Genomic DNA, 27,351 nt, shown 5'->3' with positions numbered 1-27,351 from the left:
CCGCAAGTGCTACGTCGCCGCCCTAAAGGGCAAGTCCAAGCCGGCCGGCGACCTCAATCTGGAGCGGCCTACGGAGCAAGGCGAAGAACGAGCCTCGCCAACAGAAGAAACAGTCGCGATCCCGACCTCACCTACGGACCCAGCTCGCGCACTCCAGATTGGTGCTTCTGTCAAGGAACCCCTACGGACCGAACTGTCAGACCCGTTAGACAGAAGAAACGGAACTTAACCCCGGAGCGTTGGAAAGCGGTCGACGAGGAAGTCGAAAAGCTCCTCGCGGCAGACTTCATAAGGGAAGTCCATTACCCGAGCTGGGTGGCCAACCCTGTGCTGGTGAAAAAGGCGAACGGCAAGTGGCGCATGTGCGTCGACTACACCGACCTGAACCGAGCTTGCCCGAAAGACTGCTTCCCCCTTCCTAGGATCGACCGCCTAGTGGACGCGACCTCGGGACATGAATTGCTAAGCTTCCTGGATGCCTACTCAGGCTACAACCAAATCCGGATGGACCAGTCCGACGAGGAAAAAACCAGCTTCATAACCGAGTTCGGTCTATACTGTTACAAGGTCATGCCCTTCGGGTTAAAAAACGCCGGGGCGACCTTCCAAAGACTTGTAAGTAGGCTGTTTCGGCCCCTGATTGGCACAAAGATAGAGTGCTATGTAGACGACATGGTCGTCAAAACACAGTTTTCGCAAGAATTAATACAAGACTTAGATTCTGTCTTCCAAATCCTGCGTCAGTATAACATGAAATTAAACCCCAACAAATGTGTCTTTGGCATCACCTCGGGCAAGTTCCTGGCCTACGTTGTCAATCGACGTGGCATCGAGGCCAACCCAGACAAAATACAAGCCATCCTAGATATGAGACCACCTCGGAAAATAAAAGAAGTCCAAAGGCTAAACGGCCGCATAGCCGCCCTAAGCCGCTTCATGTCCAAGTCGGCAGATCGCTGCCTACCCTTCTTCAAAGCAATCAAAGGCAAAGGGTTCGAATGGACCCAAGACTGTCAGCTCGCGTTTGACGAGCTAAAAGGCTACCTCGCCAATGTGCCAACCTTAGCTCGGCCCGAGGAAGGCGAAGTCTTAGAGCTGTACCTCTCGGCTAGCGACGAGGTGGTCAGTTCGGTACTAGTAAAGGAGGCAGACCGGGTCCAACGACCCATATATTATGTTAGTAAAATCTTGCAGGGAGCAGAGACAAGGTACCCGTAGATAGAAAAGCTAGCGTATGCCCTGGTGGTAGCAGCACGGAAACTCCGCCCGTACTTCCAGGCCCACACCGTCATCGTCCTGACCGACAAACCTCTGAGGCAAGTTTTACTCAAACCCGAGGTTTCCGGCCGGCTGACGAAGTGGTCCATCGAACTCAGCGAGTACGATCTCCAGTACAAGCCAAGAACTGCCATCAAGGCCCAAGCCTTGGCAGATTTTATCGCAGAGTGCACGTTCAACCCCGAAGCCCCTGAGCTGGTCGAGCCCGAGGTCCCCAGTTCGGGCGAACTCGGAGCTCCCAAGCCAAACGAGTCCGAACCCCGTGAAGTAGCAGCCAGCGTGGCTTCCCTCCTAGTTAGACCAAGCGCGAACTGGGATGAGGAGCCCTGGATCCTTCACATAGATGGCTCCTCGAACCAACAAGGCAGCGGGGCTGGAATAGTGCTACGCGGCCCGGGAGGAACAAAACTGGAATACGCACTACGCTTTGAGTTCGCGGCATCCAACAACGAGGCGGAGTACGAGGCACTGATAACCGGGCTAAACCTAGCGCGCAAGGTCGGAGCAAAGCACATGGTTATCTGCAGTGATTCCCAGCTCGTGGTCAACCAAGTTACAGGCGAGTACGAAGCACGTGAACTCACTATGATTGCGTACTTAGCAAAAGTAAAGGAAGCTCTGCTCAACTTCCAATCACACTTCATCAAGCAAATCCCGAGGTCAGAGAACGCTGAGGCCGACGCCCTGTCCCGACTGGCTAGCACGAGCCACAACGCCAGGAGAACCGTGTACGTAGAGGACTTGCCTCGGCCCAGCATTCTCGGTGGGGCAGAAGAGGTCGCTCCCGTCACCGAAGCGGAGCCGAGCTGGATCGACCCACTCGCGAGCTTCCTGTTAGACGGAACCCTCCCCGTGGATCGCAACACAGCCAAAAGGGTGCAGCGCCAGGCAGCCAAATACGTCATGATAGACGAACGGTTGTACCGACGATCCTACACGCTCCCCTATCTGCGATGCTTGCGCCCAGCCGAAGCCGAGCTGGTACTCCGCGACATCCATGAAGGCTTGTGTGGCGGACACCTAGGGGGTAGAGCCCTCGCCCAAAAGGCACTTCGACAAGGATACTACTGGCCAACGATGAAGACAGAGGCAATCGAGCTCGTCAGAAAATGCGGCAAGTGTCAGAAGCATGCCAGCATCCACCATCAGCCCGCTGCCGACCTCAAATACCTCACCAGTCCATGGCCCTTCGCCCAATGGGGCATCGACCTCCTGGGACCATTCCCACCAGCGACAGGCGGGAGAAAATTCCTAGTGGTGGCAGTAGATTATTTCACAAAGTGGATAGAAGCCGAACCCCTGGCAATAGTTACAGCCCGAAACATACAAAACTTCTTTTGGAAGAACATCGTATGTCGCTTCGGGCTACCTCGGGTACTGATCTTCGACAATGGCAAACAGTTCGAAGACATCAAGTTCCAAGAATGGTGCCGAAGTATGGGAATTAGTCAGAACTTCACATCGGTCGCACACCCGCAGGCAAATGGCCAAACAGAAGTAATGAACAGAGCCATCCTCCGCGGACTGAAAGCGCGATTGGACCGAGCCAAAGGTTTGTGGGCAGACGAACTACCAAGTGTTTTATGGGCACATTGAACCACGGAAAAGACCGCCACGGGTGAGACCCCCTTTAACCTCACCTATGGCACCGAAGCAGTGATCCCGGCGGAAATCGAAGTGCCTACGTTGCGACTAGAAGCGTACGACGAACGGACAAACGAGGACGAGTTACGCACCAACCTCGACCTACTGGACGAAGTGAGAGACCTCGCGCACATCCGAACTGCGGCTTACCAACAAAAGGTAGCTCGGTACTACAACGCGCGAGTAAAGAAGAGGAACTTCCGCGTCGGCGACCTGGTTCTCCGTAAGGTCATGGTGCCCGAACCCGGCGTAGGGAAACTTGGACCAAACTGGGAAGGACCCTACAGAGTAATGAAAACACTCGGTGGGGGAGCGTACGAGCTCGGAACCCTGGAAGGGAAACAAGTACCCCGAGCATGGAACGTTGTCAACTTGATCGTTATCAGAAGCCTCTCCGACAAGCCCGGGTTCGGAACATTTCATTTCATTTCATTTCATTTCACAAGCCCGGGGCTACTTCATCGTTATCAGAAGCCTCTCCGACAACGCCCGAAGGACCTGCCTCCCCCTCGGAGTCTGGTTCGGCATCCGCAGTATTAGCCATCTCCGGAGTGATGCGCGAAGTGGATATGGCGCTGGTATCGAGGTCGGGGTACGTATTCCGGATCATCCACCGACTTAGCTTGAAACCCCTCCTGTAGGAGTCTACCATCAGGTCATCGAAATCCGGCGAAGCAATGTAATCGCTGACAGCCTTCTTCTTCGCGTCTTCGATGCCTTGAGAGAAGATCTGAGTCCTCTCCCTGATATCCTCCTGAAGATACTCGACCTGGTGCTCTAGGTCCAGCTTCATTTCCGCCATGCGCTGCACCACCACTCCCATGGCCTCGGCATCCCTCTGAGACCTCACCTGCCTAGACCGCGCACGGCGAGCAGCAGCATTAGCAGCACGAGCATTCTCCTCGGCAGCTCGCGCCTGCCTCGAGCATTTCTCCACCTGGTTCGCCAAGGCGTGAATGGAGGAGTTCACCTATCAAAGGAAAACGAGATCAGAGAAACGAATAAAAGAGTAAAAGCCGAGCTCTAAAGAAGGGATCACTTACCACCATGGCATGAGTAATGGCACGGCAGGCCACTTGGTGCAGAGGGAGCTCGGTCCACGCCGCAACTTCCTCGGGAAACATCGCCTCCTTACTCCGTTGAAGAGCATGCACAGGCGACAGCATGCTCCTAAAGTCCCCCGGGGCCTCCGAGCCCGAAGGCCCAGCTCGCATATGAGCGGACTCAGAATAGGCGGGAGCCCCCGTATGTGTGGTTTCGGCATAAGGAGCCTCCGCCAGCTCTTGCATGGGAGGAACCATCTCGGGCTCCTCTGCCGGATAATCCGGCACCTCGGGCTCCGCAGCCCGGGATGGCTCGGCGCGAGCTCGCTTGGCCACCCGCTTTCTCCTCTTCATCCCCTCGAACAAGTGCGCACCTCGGGACCCTCGAGAATCCATTGTACCTGCGAAAAGGAGTTCGGCATCAATAAGACGTAAAAGAAGAGCAAGACAGGATCACTAGGGAAAGAACCTACCCGAACTCAGGCCCGCAGCAATAAGCTTGGCCTCCGTCAGATACCATTGGCAATCCAGCCCAAGCCGCGCCCATTGCCGGAGGCCCTTCGCCGTCTCCTCATCAAGTGTAATGTCGGAATCAGGAGCAGCCACCCCCCAGTCGGTCTGAAACGGCCACCCCATCGCACTTCGCACCCCGAAATAGTCCCGCTTCCACGTCGGGACCTTATTGGGGAGTCCGTGTAAGAGCTTGAAGCCCGGGCGAGGGGACAGGTAGTATGCCCGCCTACGCCCAGGAAGGGGACCCACTTGCTTTTTCAACATTAAGATAGAAGAAAAAATCTCCAGATCCAGAGGGAAGTTCTCCTCGCAAAATAAAGAGATCGTTCCCACTAAGTTCCTAATAGAGTTCGGGTGAAGCTGGCCAACCGTCACACCGAAGTGGTTTAGGACCTCGACAAGAAGAGGGTGGAAGGGCAGTCGTAGCCCCGTGGCGAGCTGTTCCCGGAAAATCACCATCTCATCAGGACCGTGTTCCCAAGGAAAGCTCCCCGTAGGGATAAAGTAACCGTACTCACTGGGCAAATTATAGTAGTCTACGAGGGTTTGAAGTTCCTCAAGCGTCATAGTCGAAGGGCCGAACTGATCTACAACCCGGCCACGACGGGAGGTGGATGCCGACCTACCCGAAGCACCTCGGGTGGTAGGCCCGACCCCTTCCTCAGGACCTACATCGGGCTCACTTGAACTACCGTGGGACGCAAACTGGTTCGTAGAACCCACATCAGACCCGCTTGAACAGTCTGAACCCTCCAAACCAGACATCGTGAAACGGAACGGGATTCCAAAAACACTCACCCGGGAAGAAGACTGAAGCAGACCGCGAGAACTCGAACAAGCAAGAAGACCTGGGACGCGAGCTGAAACTTAAGGCGCGAGCTCAAGATGTACAACAGTAGCAAGGACGGGTCCCCCCCCCCCCCCGCGCACTATTTATATCCACAGCGTACGGAAAGCGACGGCCCAGATTGAAGCCAATCCAACGGCCCACAGCCGCGCTAAGCCGCACGTCTTCCAAGACCAATCGGCGCACGTCTTTCCGAAACTGACGGAACGTCGCACACGTCTTGTCAGAGGACAGGTGTCGGCACGCGTCTTCCCGAAACTGACGGGGTAACGGCGCACGTCTCCTCGCAATAAAAGCGTCTGCAGCGCAACTCCCGAACAACTGCCGTCATGACTCCCAAACGCGCGCCCTTTTTTGAAAATCAAATTAGAGCAAGCGCGCTCAGCACGGACCAAAACCCTCCTGCTACCTTGCAAACTCCCCGTGCCAAGACGGAACCGTTGTCGCAGGGAGTGGGGGGCAATTGATGAAGGGAAATTTGGCCCGACCTCGCGATCGCCCGACACGTGGCAAAGGCAAGCAGCTCGGGACAGTAGAGCACCCAAAGCGAACATCGGAAGCAAGTCCAAACTCACTACCGAGCCCGAACTCCAGACCGCTGTACTTGGTCCGAGCTCCTTGATAAAGAGCGAGCTCCCTGTCAAAGGTCCGAGCTCCCTAAAACCTGAGCTCCCCAAGTCTGAGCTCGGTACTAGGAGCCCGAGCTCCCTAAGAACCCGAGCTCCCTAAATCCGAGCTCCCTACTAGGAGCCCGAGCTCCCTGTTAAGAGCGAGCTCCCTGTTAAGGGTCCGAGCTCCCCAAGTAAGAACCCGAGCTCCCTAAAAACCGAGCTCCCTAAAAACCGAGCTCCCTATTAAGAACAAACTCCCTACTGGGAGTCCGAGCTCGCTATTAAGAGCGAGCTCCCTACTGAGAACCCGAGCTCCCTGCAAGGAGCACGAACTATACTGGGCCCCAAGCCTCACAAAGCTGACCCGAGCTGACCCGTGGCAGCTCGGAACACTCCAAACCGAACTCAAGGCACCTCGCTCGCCACTCCAACACTTCACTTCCAAAGCACCAGGCCAGCCAAACGTACCCGACACCAAGGACGTCTTTACCCAAGGGCGACGTACCTGACTGATTTGGGATGTGACGCCTGACAGCCGCATTTCAAACGGCTTCCTGCCACCGCCACCTGCAACCGTCGTCACTAGCCGCAGAGACGGCTCCGACAAAAGGAACAGTGGCGGTTCTGTCCGACCAGAGGAAATGACACCCGAACTGGTAGGAGTTCAGAAGTAATCATGCCCGACCTGACGGAGGCCTGGAAGTGAGTGCGCGAGGTGGTTATAAAAGGCTTCTACCCCCCCAGGGACGAGGTATGCTAACTTTTGCGCTATCTGGTTATTCTTGCCTTTGAAGGATTCTAACTTGAGCTTCGGAGCCCTTACGCCGGGTTCTCCCCGGAGCTTCTCTTCTCCTTCCGTTTCAGGTCCCTGTTACTCAGTTCAGAGGCAAGATCATCGACAGCTAAGACCGGCCAGATTGTGCATCATCACCTAGGAAGTTGTCATGTAGTCAGCCTGATTAGACTAACATGAGAAGCCCTAGGTTGGCTCTGATACCAAGTTGTCGAGTAGGACTGTAATCAGTCATAGATATAATTCACAAAAAACAAGAAAAAAATTTTGAGAATAAGAGAGGAGGAGAGAAGAAGAGAAGGAGAAGACGAAAAGAAGTCAAAAGAATTGTGGGTGATCAGTTTGATTGTCGCCCCACAGCTATTTATATTGTAATTAAAAGATAGGGGGAAAAACCTGAATTACCCCTCTTGTTTACATAAACAAAAAAGTAAGAAATAACTACCAATAACTACCAACTGAAAGTAACTGTCGACTGAAACTAAACATAAATAAACAAACATACACAAGGTGGGGACCACATTAATGATCTCTACAGAATGAAAGGAAAGCAAAAAGATTGTATTGCCACCTCCTATCTGAGTATTTATATTAAAAGATTATATTGTCCAATGACCACAATACCCCTGCCACCAATATAAAATATATTAAAAGATTCTTCAATTGCAATTCCAGCATATTGGGTCTACTCCAAGTAATTGACACCATCTAGTTTGACAATAGTAATATGAAAATTAGAGTTGTCTGTGCTGATAAAAAAAAAAAAAAAACCACAGTTATCTGCATAGTTGTCAAGGTGATGCCTAGGCAACAAGGCGTCCTTGGAGGCTCGCCTCGCCTAATCGCCAAGCAGTTTTCTATAGTGTGTTAGACCAAACTTTTATATTCTTAATTTTTTGAGGTTATAATTTTAAAATAGACATTTTTAAACTAAAATATTCATTTTGTGTGTTTATATACTATTTTTTTATCATTTTCTTATTTGTTAGGGTTTAATCAATACAAACATTGCTAAATGCTGTATTGAACCCTGAAAGACTCAAAACCTGAACGAATAAGGAAGAACTTAAAATGTTGTCTGATCAACACATTTACTTCTTTTTCTTTACTAATTTTGTGTGTCTATACTATGTACCACTTTTCTTTCTTCTTTTCCCATAATAGAATAGGAGTTTGGCCCTTATATTTTTTGAAATTTCTTTTCTTTCTTCTTTTTTTTTTTTTTCTCATGAATATGTTGATTTTCTATACTTTAACATGAAGTTTATACTTTTCTCATGAAAATTATGGATAATTGTTAAGGAAATATGATTATGGAACCTATGGAACTACCCTAGGATACATATTTTTACTTGAAAAAATCCATCGCCTAGGCAACACCTAGGTGCCCGACTAGGCGACAAGGTGCCCCCTTGTCACCTAGCCTCACCTTGGCGCCTTGAAAACTATGTTTATCTGTCACTTCCTGAATCAATCCTGGACTCTCCCTTGTCTTGAAATCACCTTCAAGTGCCTCCATTATTCACAGAAAAAAAATCAACTAATTCTCTGACAAGAAAGAATAAACTTAATGAAACAAAGGAAGTAACTGTTCAATTAGATGCCCCAAACCAAACCTTTCACTGAATTAAAATGGTCTTGGGGGAAAGGGTAAACACCCAATCATTCTCCCCAGTGGCTGCAAAACTGCTTGTAAGAGAAGCTGATCTCTATATTGGGAAGATACAAAGCTATCTATGCCTGATCGCCTAGTTAAAACAAACCCAGAGCAAGAAACCTGAAATTGAATCAATGCCCAACCCTAGAGAAACTGGAGAACATCTGCAATCTTTAGGGTTCTCAAGAAGACTCTTCAATGACTGAGGTTAGCTAATAATGCACCCCCTCGTACTATTCAGTACTCACCCTCTAGCAATTCATAGGATTCTTGCTTACTTGAAGGGTTGCACTGGGAAAAGCATTTTGTATTATAAACATAATCAAATGAAGGTGGAGGTCTTTACAAATGCAAATTGGGCAGGACCATTGGATGATAGGAGATCTACTTGTGTATTTTGAACCTTTTTGGAGGTAAGCTTGTCTCTGGGAGTACCAAGAAACATTCAATTGTTGTTCATTCCAGTGCTGGGGTAGAGTATAGGGCCATCACACATTGTCTTTCAGAAGTTCCATGGTTGTACTTACTACTTGGAGTTGGAGTAACATGGAGTATGCCTTTATACTTTATTGCCACAGTTAGGCAGTCATTAATATTATGCATGATATAGTATAACATGATTGCATTGAACACATTGAGGTGAATTGCTAGTTTTTTCTTGAGTGGGTGCTATTAGGTTATGTCTGTCTTATATGAAGAAGAATCAACAGTTAGGAGATGTTTTCAGCAAATGAGTTCCACATTTGAAGCTATAGAGTATTCTTGGCACTCTAGAGTAATTAGACACTCCATGTCTTATACTTTTTTATCATTCATTACTTATTGATATATATCATACCCGATACTTCCAGATGTATTCTATAGCATAACACTTTTAAAATATGTAAAGTAGTATGCTATGAAGTTATACCACAAAAATATGTGTACATTTAAGAAGTTCAATTAAATTTGAGCAGACAAAAGTCTAGAGAAACGATATTTTACTTAAAAAGCTAGATATAAATGCATAATATAAACATATTACATGGGATACCAGTACATGTATCTGTATCTAGAATTTTAGGAAATAGAGTCGTATCCCTATTACTCATTTCCATTTCTCTGTCTCTATCCATCTCCACATCTGTATCTCAGCATCATAGATTGATATGACTACTGGTCTTATACTGCATGACCAGTGTGTTCTGACCTTATGGTTGGTATATATGTAGTGGCAAGGTTCAAAATTTCGTTTTGTATCGGCCCGTATCGGCTGATACATATCATATCTGTGGGTCACCGATATGCAAAATGTAAGGAGTTTTGGGGTACGGCCTGTTTCAGGGGGTAACCAGGCCTTTAACTGACCCCCTGAACATATTTTGAAAAAAAAACTAAAAAAATTATAAAAGAGTGTCGGTACAAACTCTGATACACCCAATTTGGCGTATGGACTGTATTGAAACTTTGAACCTTGTGTACTGGAGGCTGATGCATCACATTTTTTGGCTTTATATTTGATACAATAAATTCTATTTTTTTTGGCTGAACTCCTTCTATTTGATACAATAAATTCTGAATTTTCTCTAGAAGAAAAACAAGTATTTATATTCTAGTTGTGGCTTTATATTAATTAACATTGTTTACCATGAAGCCAATAATTTTTGTGAATGGAAAAGGAAAAATATGACCCTCTGTTTTTAATTGTTTTCCTTGTATCTTGACATAATATTATGATATGTGTATTTTGAGATGGATGAGTGGAAAAACTATAAGGATAGGATCAGAAACAAAGTCATTTGAAGGAACTTAGGAGTAGCTCAGTAGCTCTAATAGGTGATAAAATTAGGGAAAGTAGACTAATATGGTTTTGTGCATAGAAGACCTTTCACAGCATCCATAAGAAGAAGTGATCTGTTGCAAGTTGAATGGGCTAATAAGGGGTAGGAGTAGACCAGGAAGGACATGGTTCAAAGTAGTAAGAAATGATTTAGTGCTAATAATTTAGCAATGCATATGACATTAAGCAAAAAGGAATGGTGAAACAGGATTCATGTAGTTGACCCCATACAGTTTGGACAAAGTTTGGATGATGATGGTGATATTTTGAAATAATTTTGACTTAAAAAAATGTAGACATGGTGAATTGATTTACTAATTACAGTTTACCTGGTGACAAAAAGTTCATCATTCTTGGCATTGTTACATTAATGCAGTTTTGTTGCAGGCATTAGCTGATCTTCTTCCTTCACTAAAGAAAGATGGGCATCGCGTTCTAATTTTCAGCCAGTGGACATCAATGCTTGATATTCTGGAATGGACTTTGGATGTCATTGGAGTTACATATAGGCGGCTTGATGGCAGGTGGCATTTTACTTTTTCATTTAGTATTCAAGTCTATCAATCATAGTTTCCGAGGTGCCAAGGTGAGTCTAGGTGACAGGTGAGCACCTTGTCACCTAGGCAAGCAACAAGCATCTTTCACTTTTAGTTGTCTGTAATCTTCATAAAAAATGTATTAACTTCATTTATAACATAGAAAAACAACATGTTCATGAAAAATGGAAGAAAAAAGAAATTTCAGAAAATAGAGAGGTTAAGCCTCTATTTTTGGCCTAGGAAAAGAAGAAAAGAAAGGATGGAACTTGGAAGAAAAGTAATAAATGTGTTGACTGGACAAAACTTTGAGTGCTTCCTTGCTCACCAGTTGAGGTTTTGAAGTCTTCAAGGAATCAAGACAGCATACATGTTGATTGAACCCTAACAAATAAGAAAAATAATAAAAAGAAATTAGTATTTTTACTCACCAACTGAATAATTTGGTTTAGTAATGTCTGTTTTATTATTATAATCTTAAAGTTAGGAATATAAAAGTATCTAAGAGCACTGTGTATAGAAATATGTCAGTGATTAAGCAAGATGACCCATCATGAGTGCCTTATCACTTTGACGACTATGCTATCAATATGGTATTGTTTTGGCATTAGCATGATATATGTACAGTGTTGGGTTTTCCAGCTGATGGGTATAGCCTAGAAACTACTGACATTGACTTGATGATTTGAGATCTATTTTATTCAGAAATAATTCAAAATTTTTGTTATCTCACTGCAGTTTAGAGGTAGAATTAATGCACAAGGATGTGTTGATGGATTGTGCTACCTTTCCCTAGTATTATTAGTAAAATTTGAGGTCTCAAAGAGCAAGTTTCTTCATAGAGTCCGTCTTACGATGAGATGGAAGCAGAGAAGATCTATTTCCCAAATGGTTCATGTAGAATTTACACCCGGTATTGGGAGGTGATGCTCTTGGAATCCTCATGATATAGGATAAAAGTGCTTGAACACAACTGTGATGATCTTTGATGCATTCTGGAGTTCAAGTTGTTACTATAGGACTAATTTGTGGTGTCCTTAGTAGCCTCTGTGGTGGGATTCGCTTCCTTGTATTATAATTGACACCCAAGCTATTTTCAAAAGGTTAAGAGTAGCTATTAGGTCTCTCTCTCTCTCTCTCTCTCTCTCACACACACACACACACACAAATGTATTAAATGAACACAAGCTTGGTAGAGTCCCATAAAACATACAGAAAATGGAAAATCTCAACTCCAACCAAGGGTCTCTTGTCAGTCCTCCAAGATAGGCTGTGAGGAATTGAATTGGGGGATCTCAGAACCTGTCATTGACCCGGGTGGTCAAACCATTTGAATTCACCTGGCGGCAATTCTGGCTCAAGTTAACCCCAGAGCCAGTAGTCAGTCAAAAGGTGTCAACTTGGTCAGAGACCTGTTGACCCAGAGTTGAATTGTCAACCCACTTGACCTTGATAATTGGTCATGGTTACAAATTACATTCTCTTTTTTATTTTTATGTTTATATTTTCTATTGTGACCATTGGTTTTGGAGTACCTTTTGGTGATCTAGACGGTGGAAATGAAAAAAGTTGAGGCATAGCCCATTCACACTAAAATAGGGGGAAGAGGTGTGAAAATGGACGGTTGAACTGCTGACCCACTACCTAGAGGGGAAAATGGATCAGCCTCCGGCTTGGTTTTCAAAACACTGATCTGAACTAAACAATCCACATGGCTTTCAACGACCTTGTTTTTATAATCTGATAGCTAAGTCTCCAAGGACCTTTGTATGTTTCTCTCTCGTCCAATCAAAGGGCAACTTGTGTGTCTCCCTCAATTTTGAGTGCTTTGAAACACCATATATACATGGAAAAGGTTTCCTTATTCTGCTTTAGTTAACTGTGTCCATTTACTAAATTGCAGTACTCAGGTTGCTGAAAGACAGACGATAGTAGACACATTCAACAATGATTCTTCTATCTTTGCATGTCTTCTATCAACACGGGCTGGAGGCCAGGGTTTAAACTTGACTGGAGCTGATACCGTGGTCATACATGACATGGATTTTAACCCACAGATGGACCGACAGGCTGAAGATCGCTGCCATCGCATTGGGCAAAAGAAACCTGTTACTATATACAGGTAACGTCCATTCCTCCCCCTGCCCTCAACTAAACTCTCCACATACCCACCAAAAAAAGTAGCAAGAAAAACAAGCACAGATTAGGGTTGATCATTTCTGGTGGGGCCCGCATTGCCTGGCCTGGCCTAGAGCTTTAATATAAATAATAGTATATACTATATATATCTATGTATGTATTGTATAAATAATATTTATAGTATATATATGTATCTATTATTAATATATTAAAATATGTATAATAAATTTTATATATATTCTGTACTTTTCATTAAGAACTTAGATTAAAATTAAAATTAAAATATTATTTTATTAATTTATAGGACAACCCCAGATACCTGGCCTGGACCCAGGTGTGGGCCTGGGCAGCCCAATGCAGTTATTACCCTGTAAAATGCAGGCCTGGGTTTGGCCCTAGCCCATAATAGTACAGATAGGAAAAAAAAGGAAAAGGAAAAAGACCATATGCACATGGACAAAAGAATAAGGGAAAAGGATTTGTTAAAAGAAAATCCTTATTTCTGGGTAGAAATTTTAGCTTGTGCTAGATGTCTTACCCTGATATCTTCAACTTTTCTGCAGACTTGTGACAAAGGGTACGGTTGATGAGAACGTTTATGAGATTGCTAAACGGAAGCTAGTTTTGGATGCTGCAGTGCTCGAGTCTGGAATGGAGTTGGATAGTGAAACTGACATGTCTGAGAAGACTATGGGAGAGATATTATCTGCACTTTTGATGGGGTAGATTACATCAACAAATTCTTTGAAGTCACGAGATTGTCAAAAGATGGAACACTATTTTATTCTCGTCATCTTTGGGGTTTCAAGGTCAAGTGAAAGTATTAACATGTCAGTTCAATGCATTGATCTCTGCAGATCTTAAAGCCTATGAGGGAAGACGAGGGTGATCTTTCTTGTTGCAAAAAAAAAAAAAAAAAATCATAATAGCCATTCCTTCCAGTAAGGAGGGATCTGAGGTGGTTTGACACCTCTTGAAAATTAAGGAAAATACGGCCCCTTGTTGGGGGTCTGGAATGACGGAATAGTTGGTATCTGCCTGCATGTCTCCATCTCCTTTGTAACTTCTACTGTTGTAACATCAATTTAAAAAACAAAGCACTAATAGGTTTTAGTTTTGCAGATGAAAATCGAGGGTAAGCACCCCTCTGATTTTTTCTTAGTATTTAATTGGAATTTTGTTACTAGTTTGCCCGTTTTTTGCAGGTGGGTGAAGTTGTACTTAAGAGTACAACTTGGGCCGGGTTAAGAGTTAGACAGGATCTCACCGAAAAGTTGTGTTGAATTGGGTTAGGGTTGAAACTTGAAAATATGAAGCTGATCTGCTGATGTAACTATGATTTATGTTTGGACTGTAAGAATTGATGCGCTGAACATTTTTTCTTTCTTTTTTCATTTAACATTTGAACTGCAAAACGCAAAAAACTTTCATTCATCTCGGTCACCAGTGCATTAGATACAATAGAACAGGAAAATCTGGCAAATACTAATAGACCACGTGAGGGGTCTAGTGCACAGGAGCTGGGCGTGCAACATGGTGGGCTGCTCAGTAGGCCGTTCTAAGTCCGTGAAAGAAATCTTGGGCTTCAGCCTCAAGGGGAGAACAAATGGGGAGGCACAGCTCATGAAATAAGTGATGGCCATGATGATCACATATACAATCTGGCACTCCGGATCCAAAATGTACCCATCGACATTAATCCTGACAGAATTGGTTTGGGGCTTTGTCTGCGAGGCTTTGTAGGCATTCGATCTAGCACAAGAATTGCTCACTTCTATAGTGCTTCATCAGAGTGAGCAGATATGCTTGTTCTCATCTGATCACTGTACTGGGGTCGAACTCCTGCACAAAACCCTTATTGCGACACCATCTGTTAAACATAAACAATGACCCATATAAAATCATGGTTATCACTATGACAGTTGATTTCTTACCATTCCTTAAACCACCAATAGATGTTTCTGTGAGAGATGACATTCATTTGATGTTCAGAGAACCGGACCAGGAATAGAACCGGAAAAGGAAGAGGTTTATGGCAAGGTTCAAAATATCGATACGCCCAATGTGTCGGTAGGGGGGTGTATCGGGCGATATTGATACTTTTCTTTACTTCTTTTTTCAAAACCGATTCAGGGGGGTTGGTTTAAGTCTCCACCCCCTCAACCGGGCTGAACCCCAATAAACCCTCTATAGGGGCATATCGGGGAGCTCCTGGAATGATACGTATTGACCAATATGGGTCGATGTGTCGATATTTTGAACCTTGGTTTATGGATTAAAGGTTCAATCGGGGTCAAACCGGAAGTTGAATTGTGATGATGTGGCATGTATATATTATGGATCATATAAATATTATATATAATGTATTTTACAAGTTTTATTATACTTGAATATGGTGGATGGATGACAAATTCTTTAATTTTTAAAGCAAATAATTAGGGTTCAAGTCTCTTAATTTACATTTTCTTTGAAATATGTGTATAATAAAGTAATATATACAATAAAGTCATTAATTAAAAAAAGTGAATTTGTGGTAATTAAATAATATATGAAAATAAGAGGTCATGGGTTAAGTCTTGTCATGCATTTTAAAATTTCAATTACTTAGTGACTCAGGTGGTTTTATGAAACCAGAACCAATTCATCGGTTTTTTGGTTAAATTGGCCAGTCAACTGGTTTTCACCGGGTTTTTAGACATTATGATTCTTGGTGTGTGACCGAATTGTCCAAAGCCCTAGATCATGGTTCAATCAGTCCAATCAGCCAGTTCAGTTTGGTTTTTTAAGCACTACATCCATTTACAAGTTCAAAATCGAGCAAAATTTATAGGATGTATTTGACTGGAAATACTACAACACATGTACTTGAAATGGATTTCCTACTTGATAGACAACTTCACTCCACAGTCAGATGGTGGTTGTGCAAGATACCCTTGGTGGAGAGTGCGTCACTCATCGCTAGGGGTGAAAATTGGGTAGGTTGGGCCAGGTTTGTGGTTAACCCAGGTCTAACCCTAAGATTTGGGCTTAAGGATTGATCCTGGGTCAAGCTCGAGGTTAAGCCTGATCTTCCCAACCTGAGTCCAACCTACATTATAATTTGCTGTACTCGGGTTAGGCTTGGGCCCAGGTAGGGCTCGGGTTGGCCAATGAACCCGCTCTAAAATTATACTTGTATGTATACATTTTATGCAAATATGTATACATATTTGTAGGTATATATATAAATATGTATGCATATATGTATGTATATTTGTAAATATTTATACAAATATGCATGTATATATGTAAATGCATATCTATATATGTATGTATGTTTATAGTCGAGTTGGGTTTGGGCTACCTAAGGGCTAGGCCCGAGCCCAGCTCGAGGACCAAAAATTCAAGGCTAGCCCATGTAAAATTTTGGGTTAGGTCGATGCTGGCTTGTGTTAGACCCGCTCAAGTTGCACCCTACTTGCCACATGCTAGATGAATATTTTAACGTAAGGCTGGAGTAAATGAACCCATCACCACCTTTTCCATTAGAGGTCCCTTAATAGCTTGTTTGGTTGCTGAGAAAGAGTGGAATGAGAAAGGGAAATTTATTTTCTCATTTCTGGCACCCCACATTTGGTTGTTGAGACCAATTTTCTTGCAAAAATTACTTTCTAGTGTTTTCGTTCTAAGAAAATTTTGCAGAATGCTTGGTTTCATTCCATTTTGATAAATCCATGCATTCTCTGACTTTATAATATAAACATTATTTATGCGGTGACATTGCATAGTAGTGATTGAAATTTTCCATGTGGCATGGTAACATGGAAAAATTAAAAAAACCTGAATATTGGAAATATGGCTTATTCGAACTTTTAAGTTGACAAAAATAGCTCAAAGTTCTACAATAACAAGGCAATTTAAACAAATGTCATAAACAGTTTTCCTACGTACATAACAAACAAATACTTACAATTGTCATTGTACATAACCACCAAACTAACTACCAAAACAAAAATGACCATTGATTATTGTAAATAATCTAGGGGTAGTTTTGGAATTTTATATAATTTAGACGATCAAGCTAAACCAATCTAAGATTGTAGGCATGTAGAGCCCAAAATAATAAATCCCATAGTACCAAGACTATCAAAATTTAACACTATTTACTCCTCTATCTTCATACTCAAAGTTTGATCTGATCCCCATTGTCCATTTAGAATCATTTTGATCCTAAACCTTATTTCAAGACAAATCAGAAATTGGACCCCATAGATATGTAGAGACCAAAATTCTAAATCCAACCATACCAAGATCACCCAAAATTGACATTGTTTACCCCTCCATCCTAAAACCCAAAGTCAAAATTTATTTTAATCATTTGATTATGATCTTTTCAATCCTAAACTCTATATCACATTAAGTCATAAATCCAACACAATAAGTATATGAAACCCAAAATTCCAAGTTCAATGATGCTGAGGTCACCAAAATCCAACATTGTTTACCCCTTCATCATAAGATCCAAAGTTGGAATTGATTATGATCATGCGATCGGGATCTGATAATGCGCATTTTGGCAGCTCCCCGGCTGACAGGTGACTCAGATGCCTAGCTGAATAATTCCTACTTGGAATGTGGCTTAGACGCTTAGCTAAATGGTGACGAATTGGAGAGGTAGCTCTGATGCCTAACTAAATGGTGACGAGTTGGAAAGGTGGCTCTAATGCCTAATTGAATGGTGACGAGCTAGAGAGGTGGCTCTGATGCAACCTGCAAGGAAACAATGTCAGAGTGCCCGAGTTGCTTTACTCGGGGTGGGCACTCTGATGCTTAAGTTAGCGAATCAGAGATTTTAAGATAGCTAAATGTGAGAGAGCTGCGAGAACTAAAATGCGCATCTACCCCTTGAGTTGGAGGTAAGGCCTTCATATAGGCATTATTTGGCGTGAGCAACACGCAACACATCTGGGATCTCCAAGAGGATGTGCCTAACTGCTCCGAATTCCTTAGAGGTAGTCGTGCACGTAGGCCAATCTTTGCACCTTACTCGGTTTCTCCCAAAACATTCAGTGTAAGAGCTGACTTCCAAGAGACCAGGGAGTGATGGGATGCATGTAGAAATCGACGACGAGCATGTCTCGTAGATCGCCAAGTTTGCACTAGAGACAGGTCGCCATGTCGAAAATAGGGGCAGGTCGCCAAGTCGGCACCAGGAGCAGGTTGCCAGGTGAGCACTAGGGGCAGGTTGCCAAGTCGGTGCTAGGGCCAGGTCGCCAGGTCGGCAACAATGCCAGGTTGCTAACTGGGATTCCATCATTTTGGATAAGTCAAGTTGTCGCCTAGGTGGTTCTGGGTGTCACCCAGTTGTTCCAAGATGCCATGTGTCACGAGGTTATTAGAAGGCCAAATCCGCCCTCATCAATTGCCCCCCACTCCCGAGCTAAGGGCAACTCGGCAAAGGGAGTAGATTGTTCCTTTGGCCCGGAATGACTGTTTGATGAGCTCATAGTCGTTGGCGTCAATCCAATTTGCTCCTTAGGTCGAAAGAGTCCAAGTGTTTGCAGCCTTATGCAAGACCTTGCAGTCTTGATTATCGAGGCACAAGAGCGAATTCATCTGCTCGAGGAGAGGTGGAACAGGTACCCCGAGGACATCTACCTTATTAGGGATGCAACCATCGAGGGGTTCTACAATCCGACTAAGTACCTCAAGAGCAAAGCTCATCATGCTATCCTCAAGAAGGGGTTCTGTGTGACTGCTTTATCAGGTTGCTCCACCTATTTAGACTTCGGCACAGTGTCCCTCAAGCTGGTTCTCAAAAGAGTAGCTAGCGAATTCGATGCGGAGCCTAAAACCGCGGTGGAGGTCTACTGTGAAGAGATCAACCAAGTTTGTGTCTGTCATGGTCTAGTCTTTCCTTTTTTCTCTTTCTTGTGCCGAATTAGTCTTCCTTCCTTCGCTTCTTTTTCTGTCTTTTCTTTTACTCTTTCTTCTGCACACTGATGAGCTGAGGCGGAACGGTATGTACTCGACCTGTCTGCACACCGATGGGGCTGAATGCGACCTGCTTATTTATTCCGCCCATGTCGAAGAGGCGACTGGGTCTTCTTCATGTTTAGCGCTAAGGTCACTATTTGTTTGGCATCGTGGCCCTTGGGCTTTGGGAGCGACTCATAGTCCACTCCCCATAATATTATTTAGCCGACGTGCGGCCTGACTTCTCTGCCTAAGTGAGTGGTCATTCTATAGTAACTTCTCATATGGTTGCTTCTACGTCACCTCGTGGGATTATCATCCTGGGTGAGTGCTTGCGAGACCACAACGTACATGTTCTGACCCCCCTTGTGAGGGCTATTGATACATAAAGTTGTTGTCGGCATGAGTTGGCAGTTCGGGGCCATGACTGCACTGCATTAGCCTCATAATGGCGCCGATCATCCATTCATACAAGAAGCCACTGGGAGCTCGACCTATGGGGGCAGCACTACTGACTTTAGGTCACCAACTCGCACGAGAGCCTTGGAAGGCTCGACCTGCAAGGGCATCCATGCAGTCCGTTGGCCGCTGGCTCCTACGGGAGCCATGGAGAGCTTGACTTGTAGAGGCGACCTCACGAAACGGGGCTGATGAGGCCTCATCCTTGCTGATTGCTATTGAGGATGAGTTGAGGTCGTTTTGCTGCAATCTACATTGGGCTTCTCCCATGCTCAGATCTGGAAATTCATGCTTCATCTCATAGAATTTCTATGCTTCAATCCCGACGGGAACTGCTGATAGCTCTACCACGGGGAGAGGGGCGTTCACATGCGGTAGCGGTATATTTATCTAGGGCACTGGGAATGCTAGGTTTGACCTGAATTTGTCTGATTGTCACAGAGGAGTTCTCAAGGTTCATCACAGATGTTCTTGCCCCCGAGTAATTGATATTCGCTCTGGATGTTGGTGTTGCTCAAAAATGTTTTTTAGTTCATAAAAAATGAAAATTAGAGAGTAAAAACTTAAACTTTTAAAAGGCAAGATCTTAGCTTTCTAGAAGATGAGGACTTAGCTTTTTAGAAGGTGAAAACTTAACTTCTTGTAGCGTTTCCCACAGACGGTGCCAATTGATGATGCGCATTTTGGTAGCTCCCCGACTGGCAGGTGACTCGGATCCCTGGCTGAATAATTCCTACTTGGAATGTGGCTTGGACGCCTAGCTGAATGCTGACGAGCTGGAGAGGTGGCTCTGATGCCTATCTAAATGGTGACAAACTGGAGAGGTGACTCTGATGCCTAACTGAATGGTGACGAGCTGGAGAGGTGGCTCTGATGCGACCTGCAAGGAAACAATGTCAGAGTGTCCGAGTTGTTTTACTCGGGGTGGGCACTCCGATGCTTAAATTAGTGAATAAGAGATTTTAAGATAGCTAAATGTGAGAGAGCTGCGAGAACTAAATTGCGCATCTACCCCCTTGAGTTGGAGGTAAGGCCTTTATATAGGCATTGTTTGGCGTGAGCATCAAGCAACACGTTCGAGATCTCCGGGAGGACGTGCCTAACTGCTCCAAAGTCCACGGAGGTAGTCGTGCATGTAGGCCAATCTTTGCGCCTTACTCGATTTCTCCCAAAACATTCGGTGTGAAAGCTGACTTTCGAGAGGCTAGGGAGTGATGGGATGCATGTAGAAATCGACGGCGAGCACGTCTCATAGATCGCCAGGTCGACGCTAGAGGCAGGTCGCCAGGTCGGCAACAGGGGCAGGTCGCCAGGTCGACACCAGGGGCAAGTCGCCAGGTCGGCACCAGGGGAAAGTCACTAGGTCGGTGCTAGGGGCAGGTTTCCAGGTTGGCGCTAGGGGTAGGTCGCCAGGTTGGTGCTAGAGGCAGGTCACCAAGTCGGCGCTAGGGGCAGGTCGCCAGGTCGACACCAGGGGTAGGTCGCCAGGTCGGTGATAGTGCCAGGTCGCTAGCTGGGACTCCATCATTTTGGCTAAGGCAAGTTGTCGCCTAGGTGGTTCTGGGTGTCACCCAGTTGTTCTAAGATGCCATGTGTCACGAGGTTATTGGAGGGTCAAATCCGCCCTCATCAGGATCTATTTGATCCTGAACCCTATCTCATCTTAAGTTAGAAATCCAACACTGTAGGTATATAAAGCTCAAAATTCAAAGTCTGACGATGCCAAGATCACGCAAAGTCGACACCGCTTACCCCTCCATCCTAAGACCCGAAGTTGGAATCGACACCGATCATCCAATTTGAATCTTTTCAATCCAGAACACTATTTCGTACCAAGTTCAAAATCCAAAACCATAGGTATGAAGAGTCCAAAAACTCTAAGTCCGACGATAGCAAGATCACCCAAATCTAACATCATTTACCCCTTCACCTTAAAACCCAAAGTTGGAACCGGTTCTGATTATCTAATTAGAATCTTTTCAACCATGAACCCTATCTAACATCATCTTAGAAATACTACACCATAGGTATGTAAATCCCAAAATTTGATGTCCAGTGATACCAAGATCACCCAAATTTGATGTCGTTTACCCCTTCATCTTAAGATCCCAAAACAAAAATTGATTCTAATTGTTTGATTAGAGTCCTTTTTTTATCTTGAATATTATCTCACTTCAAATCAGAAGTCGAACACCATAAGTACAAAGAGCCTAGAATTCTAAATCCAATGATACCAAGGTCATGCAAATCTTACACTATCTACTCATTCGTCTTAAGATTCAAACCAGATTTGATTCTAATCATTCAATTATAATATTTAAATCTTGAACTCTATCTCACATTAAGTCAGATATCCAATACCGTAGGTACATAGGTCCAAAATTCGAAGTCTGGTGATACCAAAATCACCCAAATCTGATATTGTTTACCCCTTCATCTTAAAACCCGAAGTTGGAACCAATTTCGATCGTCTGATTAAAATCTTTTTTGATCCTAAACCATATCCCACATCAAGTAAAAAATCCAACCATTTAGATACATAGAGATAGAAATTCCAAGTTCAACAATACCAAGATCATCCATTTATGACATTGTTAACCTCTCTACCTTGAAACACGAAGCTATACTCGATCCAAACCCTCCATTTGAAATCTTCTTCATTGAAACTTTGAACCAAGGAACCCACACGACCATATCTTGTTCCCAACCTCTAGAACAATCTTACTTCCTAATAAGCCTCTTAATCAATCAAGCTAATCACCTAAAATTGAAAAATCCAATTAGGCAAATTTATGACTTTATCAGTGAAACATTCCATCTATTTTCTTAATTGATTAAGAGAATCTCTCACATGGCTGACTTGTCAGTCCTCTCCCACAATTAATCTCCCTCTAAAATTATTTTAAACCACATCCCTTGACCAATAAACTCCAACCATTGATATACTTCGAAAGTTTTCTCCAAAAAATCTATAAATACCCCCACCTACTCTTTCCACCTAGACACACATTGGGACCTAGAGGAAGATTCTAGCCTAGGGAATAGCCCCCTCTTTGCGTTCTTAAGTCCCCACTCTCCTCCACCTACATCCTAGACTCTAGAAAAACTCTTCTCCTTTAACCCGTACACGTCCTTGAAGCACAGGAACATCCTTGGGAACCATGGAGCTAAGTAAGATGCATGCTTGAACTTAAACAATTACAGCAGAAAAACTATAGGCATTTAGTAGTCTTCCTATATTTTGGACTATATACCATATCCAGAAATAAACCAAGAGTGAATTTTTATTTTTGGTATTTAACGCAACACAATAATGATTCTCGAAGGTAGTTGGTAATAGTGGGACTTGAATCCGCATATCCGTTGGACTACTCAAATAAATGTACCAACTAAGTCACCACTCATATGGTAACCAAGAATGATCATGCTCTCTTCCTAAAAGAGTTTCAGGTGGGAGAACACCAGTGATTGGGTATACTATATCAAGCTGATTAACAAGGAAGCATTGTTAAAGTTGATAAAGTGCAACAACAGAAAGATGAAAACAAACTGATTATTTCTATGCGTTATAGGCCATAGTATCAGGTAGGCATTTGATCGGTGGGTGTTATTAGTTTTGAATTTGACTAATTAGTGCCTAGGTTCTTATGTGTTGAATCAATCTTTGATTCATTTGTTTTGTCTCATCAGGTAGTGTTATATCTAATTAGGTATTGTAAGTTGAATGTGGAGTACGGTGTAATAAATATAACAATCTATCTATGGAATTAATTAGATGTGTAAATGAATGCTGTTTTGATTATTAGAATAGGAGACAACTGCTCCTAGTAGCTAGTAGCAAGTGGAAGAATAGAGCTTTTGATTGTGTTAGTTCATGTACGAGGAATATGTGGTTATTAGTTTTTACGTTTTTTCTTTTAAATCTTTTTTCTTAATTTATACTCTATTCATTCGTTGGTTCAACAACCTGTTTTAACCTTCTTTTATTTGTAAAATCATGTATTAGCATTGATAAAAAGTAAAGAAAAAAGCTTGTAAAAAAATCATTCTTTCCTAACAAATTCACAGATTCTGTGAAGTTTCTCAATAGTTATCCATTTGATCTTTCCCCCATTGTTGATATGTACTTTATATTTTTTGACTATTGGAAATAAGTCCAGTTCGACTCATAAGAAAGATATGTAGTTCTCTTTACCTTGCATGACTCTATCCTTTTATTGTAACAATACAGAAACATTGCTTAAATATTTGAATATTGAATACTTGTAACAAATTCCAACAATTGTATTTATATTATTAGAGATAAGTCCAACATTGAATACTTGTAACAAAATCCATCAACAATTGTATATAATATAACTCAACCAACCACTCGAGTGTATGGAGTTTTACACTTGTATTCAATTATTCTCTCCTTGTTTTATGGTATCAGAGAAGCAGAGGCTAACACCTCTTTTGATCTTGAACTCTTCCATGGCTTCTATTGGATCAACTATAAGCGCTGCAACTTCACAATCCAGATCTGATGCTGGATCTTCATTGATACAAGTCCAAGAATTCACAAGCTTGATTTCGGTCAAGCTAACAAGAGAAAATTATATCATCTAGGCAACACAAGTTATCCCTAACCTCAGAGGTTTACAACTCTACAGGTTTGTTGATGGTACATTTGAATGTCCTCCTAATCCATTGATAATTCTAGTTCAGATATCAATCCAAATTACACTACTTAGATTAAGCAAGACTAATTGATTCTCAATTGGCTTTTATCTTTACTTATAGGGTCTGTTTTGGCTTAAGTTATTAGGTGTATTGCCTCACAAAATCTATGGACCACTCTCAATTGTCTCTTCTCATCTTCAAACATATTTAGAATTCAAGATCTCAAATTAGAGCATGTGCATGTATACAAGGGAAAATCATCCATGGCTGATTATATCCAGAAAACCAAGAGCATTTTTGAGAGGATTTTATCCATTAGTTGTTGGGTGGCTTGCGCCTTGATTTTGATGCATTCATTGTCTCAGTTATAACCTGACTTGATGACCTTACTTCAATAGGCATTCAGAGCAGGCTTCTTTCTTATGAAAAATGATAGGAGAGTCGCTCCCTAATGTCAACGACTTAGCATCACTACCATCTACAAATGTTGCAAATTGTACATACTAGAAAGGAAAGAATTTCTTCATTCTTCTAATGCACAATCACCTAAACCACATACTGCTGATTCTAGACCCTCTAACATCAACAACAATCAGCAAAGTGCTCCCTCATTCAAGCCAAATAATCCATTAAACTGTCAATTGTGTCAATACCATGGTCACACTGTTCTAACTTGTAGAAGATGGTTCAACAGAAACTACTTTGGCCCTTTTAATGCTCAGCACAAAGGAACAACAACCACAACCTCCACCAGAAATCCCACTGGATTTTATCCAAATTGGTATCCTGATTTAGGGGCAACAAATCACAAGATTGTAGATCTGAGCAATCTCTTTCTTCGTAGCGAATATCAAGGCTCAAATCAGATCTCTATTGGAAATGACACAGGTTTGGGTTTTGTTAATATTGGTTCTTCTATTCTATCTACATCATTTGGTGATATTTCTTTGTATTGGTCTTTATGTGCCACTAATCTCCAAGAATCTATTTTTTTGTCTCTTAGTTTTGCAAAGATTTACTATTGCATTTGAGTTTGATGCCAACGGTTTTTGTGTTAAGGACAAGAGAATGGGGAAGGAGATATTTCAAGGACCACTCAAGAATATATGGTCTATACTACGTTCAACTTGATCATTTTAATGGTGCTGCTCTTGTTGGAGAAAGGACTTTAGCCTCTACTTGGCACTGTAGACTCGGCCAACCCAATTCATCATTAACTAGTAGAATCTTACAATTGTTTCATTTACCAATGTCCAATAAAGTTGCATCATTTTGTGGCACTTGTCAGTTAGGAAAGAGCCATTGGCTCCACAGATGTTTTTGCTCCTTTTAAAGTTAATAGTTTCAAATATTTGGGGTCCAACACTAATCACTTCTACTAGTGGTTATAAATATTATGTCCATTTTGTTGATGCTTTCAGTTGCTTCACTTGGATTTTTCCAATGGTAAATAAATCTAATTTATATTCAATATTTATTCATTTTTTAAGAAAAATGTTGAAAACATTTTTGATTGTCGCATCAAGCAACTACAAATAGATGGAGGGTCTGAATACAAATCTATTTCTTCTATTTTATATGATTGTGGTATCACTCATCGTTCGTCATGTCCGCATACACATATGCAACAGGGTACGGCAGAGCGCAAACATAGACACAGAGTTGAAAACTAGTATGACACTTCTTTCTACATTTGGTCTTCCTCGGTAGTATTGGTTTGATGCATTTGGGTCTACAACTTAATTAATCGCCTTCCCGCTCCAGTATTAAAGAAGTAGTTTTCATGGAAAAAATTATTCAAACGCCTTCTAAACTATTCCTTCAAAGTATTTGGATGTGTGTTATCCTCTCTTGCGACCTTTTAATCATCATAAAATGGATTTCAAATCTACTCAGTGTGTATTACTTGGGTATAGTAGTCATCATCGTGGCTACAAATGTCTACATCTGGAGACAGGATGCATAGCGATATCTTGCAATGTTTTTTTATTTTTTTATTTTTTATGAGAATGGTTTTCCCTTCAAGGATGCTTTGCATTGCTCTTCTACTAATTTTATTGATAACAACTCCTTGACATCACTAGTTGGGCCTCTTATTGGTACTTCTCTATGTTCCAATCAACGACACACTGCTACATCTTCACATACAGATACACCACTAGTGTCACCCTCCATTGCTTCCTCATCCGACTTCCCTACAACACCGCCATCACCATCTAATTCTCCAATGGACACACGTCCTCCTGTAGTTTCTTTACATCCCTTGCAAATAAGAGCTTAATTAGGTAGGTATTGCCAAACCCAATCCTAAGTATATTTTGTTGAGTAGTTATTGATGAACCTACAATTTTTGAGGGTTTTAGCATAGATTGTTATGCTGGTTTTATTAATTTTTGCCTTAATTTATCTTAATGCTAAGAATAAGTTTCAGAAGTAATTAATCCAAGAAAAGAAAGGAAAAAGGCAAGGAAAGAAGGTTCAAAAAGACCAAATTCAGTTCAGCCCGGTTGTGGAAGCAAGAGAGAGCACTTCGGCCCAAGAAGTGCAAGTGGATTCCTTGAGAAAACACAAGAAAAGAAAGCCTAGCTAAGAGTAGAATTCAACCCAGCAGAGAAGGCCCATTCTCAGCCCAAAAGAGCAGCTCAAAGTATAGCTATCATGTGCTAAGAGAGAGCCTAAGTGCAGCCCAAATAGCAGCCCTTAGGAGGCTTTCAAGAGAGTTCAAGAAAGGGGTGTAATACACCCCATTCTAGAGGCTTCAAGAAGGGGCAAGAGCCCCATTGAAAAACTATATAAGGAGGCCGGGGGAGAGGGGTTCAATTGCTTGAGAGGAAGGCTCTCCCACTCTTAGAGGTTCGGCCACCTTGAGAGAAGAGAAGAGAAGAAGGCTAGGCGCAAGGAAGAAGAAGAAGAAGGGCTGAAGGAGTTCAAGTCAAACAAGCAAGAAGAGAAGGTGAGTTCGAAATTGAGGGTTTGTGATTCAGAGATCTTTTGTAATAAATCAATTGTAGTTTCATTTTCCTTTGATTTGAATTCAGTTTATTTGTTATATTTTCTTTCTTCTTTCTCCTTCTTCCATTATTCCTTGATGTATTTCAGCTTGTAAAATTTCAGTTCATCAATCTAATTCTTTTTTATTCATTCGAATGGTTATGAATTGTACTTGAAGTTTCTTGAATAAGGGTGTTATTGTAGATTAATTCGGCTAACTAACCTTCAAAACTCAGATCTAAATTCTTAGATCTGAGATTGCAAGATCTGAATTGCTTGAAAGAGAATTCAGATCTGCAAATTTCAGATTGGCAGAATGGATCTAAAGCTTAGAATTCCTAGAGTGCTTGAGAGAGACTCTAGGAATTCAGATCTACTATTCAAGAACTGAATTGGATGCAAGA

The 27,351-nt window shown here is 42.9% G+C and overlaps 1 protein-coding gene across 2 annotated transcripts in view; it reads left to right on the top strand.

The window, feature by feature from the left end:
- The window catches only part of ETL1 (SNF2 domain-containing protein / helicase domain-containing protein), a 55,534-nt gene extending 41,279 nt beyond the window's left edge, over positions 1–14,255 (top strand). Inside the window, exons 10-12 of one of the 2 annotated variants that reach the window (XM_010272456.3) lie at positions 10,593–10,729; positions 12,645–12,863; positions 13,444–14,255. In XM_010272456.3, coding sequence (XP_010270758.1) covers positions 10,593–10,729; positions 12,645–12,863; positions 13,444–13,606 — 519 coding nt within the window. In that variant the 3' untranslated portion in view covers positions 13,607–14,255. The remainder of the gene's footprint in view (positions 1–10,592; positions 10,730–12,644; positions 12,864–13,443) is intronic. The other variant, XM_088903522.1, reaches the window with a different exon arrangement.
- The last annotated feature ends 13,096 nt before the right edge of the window (positions 14,256–27,351 follow it).

The sequence above is a fragment of the Nelumbo nucifera genome, chromosome 4 (assembly GCF_055504915.1).
Source record: "Nelumbo nucifera cultivar China Antique chromosome 4, China Antique-T2T, whole genome shotgun sequence".
In the NCBI taxonomy this organism is placed as follows: Eukaryota; Viridiplantae; Streptophyta; class Magnoliopsida; order Proteales; family Nelumbonaceae; genus Nelumbo; species Nelumbo nucifera.
This window is presented reverse-complemented; position numbering and strand designations above follow the sequence as displayed.